Consider the following 3944-nt stretch of genomic DNA (forward strand, 5'->3'; position numbering starts at 1 on the left):
TGGTGCTCTTTTTATCTGTCACCGATTTCTCCTCCTTCTTCCACCCGAAATATATGGCACCTAAAACAATATCAGTTACATAACCAAATATCAAATAGTAATGCAAAACTATCCTTCCATCAAGCATATGAAGATAATCATCACGATTTATGAATCATTCACACATTCTTCGCTTCAGGAAACTTTTTGTGATTTTTACTGCTTCTACGCTTATCAAGAATTGATAACTAGGAAATGAGTTGACCAATATCCTGATACTTTCCTTACCATACACTCAGTAATGCAAGGCCAAACAAGATTTAAATTGATATCAGTTCTGAGTAGCAAAACACATGGAATGGATTGGAGAAATGGCCGTCGGGCTAATGGCTAAAGTAAATTTGATGACTAGGAAAAGACATTTCCGGAATCAAATGGGTTATTAGAGGCTAATTGCATGGCATGCATAAGGCAATTCACGCTTTGGCTATTTCTTAAAGCAGATATATTTTGCGCTAAAAAAATTTTAAAAGCTTCATCGGGCTTTATTAATATTATGCAAGCCAACTTAATTTGCCATCATATTTCAAATTTTCCTATACCATTCCTTTACTGCTATCAATAAAAAATACCACACAGATTACTTTTTCTATTCATAGATATGTTTGATGGAAGGATAGTTTTGCATTACTATTTGATATTTGGTTGTGCAACTGATATTATTTTAGGTGCCATATATTTCGGGTGTAAGAAGGAGGAGAAACTGGTGACAGATGAAACGAACATTACAAGAGCAATCGATCAACAAGTAAGTGCGCATTATGTTGATTTTACATTTCCACTCATCAATCCATCGTTAGCTAGAATTTCATTTTATATTTGGCATTTTATACAGTTAACATTATTTTGGATGCCATATGTTTTGGGTGGAGGAAGAAGGAAAATCGGTGACAGATGAAAAGGAGGCGAAAAGAGCAATCGACCAACAAGTAAGTACGCATTAAGTCGTTTCACACTTACATCCATCCATCCATCGTTGGCTAAAACATCAGTATCGTTTTGTATTGTGATGCAATAGTTGTTTCGGTTGCATCTGATAAGATCAATTTAGAGTCAATTTCAGTGTATGTCATTAGAGTAGTCATCGTCGTTTGATTAAGTTTCGCGAACGAAGATATGTAAGAGGTTATTTCTACTTTTACTCATTTAAGCAACAATGCTGTATTTTATCGTTTTCATTAGCTATATCATCGGAATCTCGTTATGGTTAAGAAAGAGAAAGATTAATAATTGGGTATTAGCAGGTAGTGTCAAGTGATGGCATAATAGAATCTATAGAGGTGAATGAAGGACGCACAAAACGGTGTTTTGCGTTTTCATATTGGTTAGTATCGAAGTGGCTGAGACATTTCGTTTGTCATTGTTGTCGCTCAGGTAAGTAACTCGTTCTTTTTATTCATCTCTGATGTATTTTAGACGATTCATCCGATTCATAATTCATGAAGACGATTGATGAAATCATGCTTAACTGTAAGTACAGAAACGAAATCCATGAGGTCAAACTATGAAGCGAGTTCATCAGATGTGAGCAAATTTCATCGGAAGCGATGGAAGTAATGGTCTTGGCGGTTATTTCATTCACGGAAATTCTGAGCGTCTTCATTTAGTGACAACGAAAGTCGACACTTCGCTGTAATAGTTGCCTTGTGTCTGCACATAATTTCTCATACCTAATTTTACTTCACAAAAATATTTCATGTAATTGGCAATTGCTTTAGTATCGTCACGGAATATCCCGAAACATCGGCAACTATCGGCTATTGCAGGCGGGAATCGTTTGGTAACTTCTGGTCAGAAGCAAAATAACAAGGTTGTGCCATTTTATTTCAAGTAAGTATTTTACATCTATGCTTATATTTCTCGCACCTTTAACAGAATAGGATCAATTCGTATAGCGAGCTAAAATTTATCGGTACTCGGTACTTTCCTTAATACCTTCAGGATTTGCGAGCGTCATTTGCAGTTGGAACCATTGTGTTGCTTGTCTTCTTGTCTTATTCGTGGAGGTTGTACGGCCGTTGCAATCTTCGAATACACTTACATCTGCATTACTCTCATTGCAATTATATTACGCTTACACAGCGGTGGACTTTCTCAGTAAATTAATATAATTATTATTTCAAAGTCAAGTATAAATTGAAATCAATTGATTAGACTTCCACCCAAACGCGTCAGTGGTGTAATGGTCAGCATGGTTGCCTTCCAAGCAATCGACGGGGGTTCGATTCCCCCCTGACGCATCTGAGGTAACATCTTCCTTGGCTCAACTTTTTCAATAATATGTTGTAGGTTGTGGCCACCACTCAGAATGTCCTATAACTCAATTGTAACACATACTATACTGCTTTATACCATGTTGGTTTATGACTTGGTGAGTATTTCGAATTAAAGCTTCCAAGCGAATATGGCCATGATACTTGAGAGCCTACAACAATACAGCACAAATGAAGTGCCCAGGGTGAAAGACACCTACAGTAGGCTGATTAAAAGAAATAATTGAAGACTCTGAATAGGCCATGTGGCTATTTTGATGGATAGTTGTGTAACACACTGACAGCATGTTCAATCGATTCCAAGAATGATAGGTTTCATTGTGTGTTTAAATGTCACTAATAATTTACAAGTGAATGATCACTGTCAGGTAATCGTGACGATGGCCACTGGTCTTCTTCGTGCGCTCTTAACTTTTGATAAACAAATCGTCCGAATACACTTATATTTCGATTATTTTGCATTAACATTCAATGTGATCATACTGCTACTATTCCTTCCAGCCTTATTCTTACCAAATTCTGAAGCTCGCAATTTTGCTAATATATTATTGACTCTATGCTTTGTGACTCAAATACCACTACAAATCTGGGCAATAACAGTGTTACGTTCATGTCTAGAATTTTTCGCTTTGGTGCATGTATTGGTTGAATTGGCTGGAAGATGATTTATACACGAATGGGATATCTGAGGATTGATAGTATTCCCAGAACAAAAGGTTATGATATCTTAATGATCCTTCTTTTTTATTTAATGCCCGTATGTCTCTCTGCTTGTATGTGTATGCATAATTTCATTCCTCTTCTCAATTTATAAATTTGAAGATGATTCGAATTCTCAAGAAATAAAAGAGACGAATAATTATTCGCTGTTTTTGCTTACTCAAATAATCACCATGTAAATTAATTTATGCTTAGAACGAAAATGCTTACATCACGTCAACTAATATTAGCTGTGTGCATCAAAAACTTCCCCTTTGTTTTTTTTGCTTTTTTTTGTGAAATTCACAAAAAATGAATGCATTGTCGAGATAACAAGAAGGGAAAGGGCACCACCATGTAATCACATCTCATTATCAGAATTTATTAATCACGACAGATCAATATTACAGCATGTTTGTAGATATGACATTTTATTACTCGGGGGTTACCAGTATTCCGTCCATATTGTAATTTATTTATTAATCAGCAATATTAACATTACAGTTTGTCCAGTTACAGTAGTTCGTCAAAGCTACTGGCATATCGTGAAACGTAATGATAAAGAAATAAATGTTGTTTATCGATCATCTTCCTACGCTTCTTATACTACTTCGCTAGATTGATGAATCTCTCAAATTTAGTACTTTTCCTTTACTCGCTTGTAGATCTTCACAGGAAGCTAATATTATACATTACAAGTTTAACAAAAAATAGTTTGGCATAATATCAATAACCAATTCATAAATGAGAGTTGAGGTATTTTTTTTAACAAGCTGTTAATAAGTACAGTAAGTATATGACATTACAACGGTAACAAAAAAAAAAAAAAATAGAAAAAGAAAAATAAACATCACTATTCATATGTTTAAAGAATTCGTTAAATAAATTAGTCAACCAAATATATCTGAAAACTAGTCTAATTTACGTTAAAAT

General features: G+C 34.8%; 1 protein-coding gene and 1 non-coding gene across 2 annotated transcripts; both read left to right on the top strand.

The window, feature by feature from the left end:
• Window positions 1-1283: 1283 nt before the first annotated feature.
• On the top strand, window positions 1284-3069 carry LOAG_12885 (hypothetical protein; the record flags this gene model as incomplete). The annotated part of the gene is made up of 5 exons (XM_003148398.2): window positions 1284-1413; window positions 1758-1869; window positions 1981-2136; window positions 2329-2410; window positions 2681-3069. Coding segments are annotated over 5 exons (777 nt in total), but the record flags the coding sequence as incomplete, so codon positions are not given.
• On the top strand, window positions 2208-2279 carry LOAG_20119. The gene has a single exon. It is a non-coding gene; the product is annotated as a tRNA-Gly (tRNA).
• Window positions 3070-3944: the final 875 nt, after the last annotated feature.

This window comes from Loa loa (assembly GCF_000183805.2).
Source record: "Loa loa unplaced genomic scaffold supercont3.1043, whole genome shotgun sequence".
Lineage (NCBI taxonomy): Eukaryota > Metazoa > Nematoda > Chromadorea > Rhabditida > Onchocercidae > Loa > Loa loa.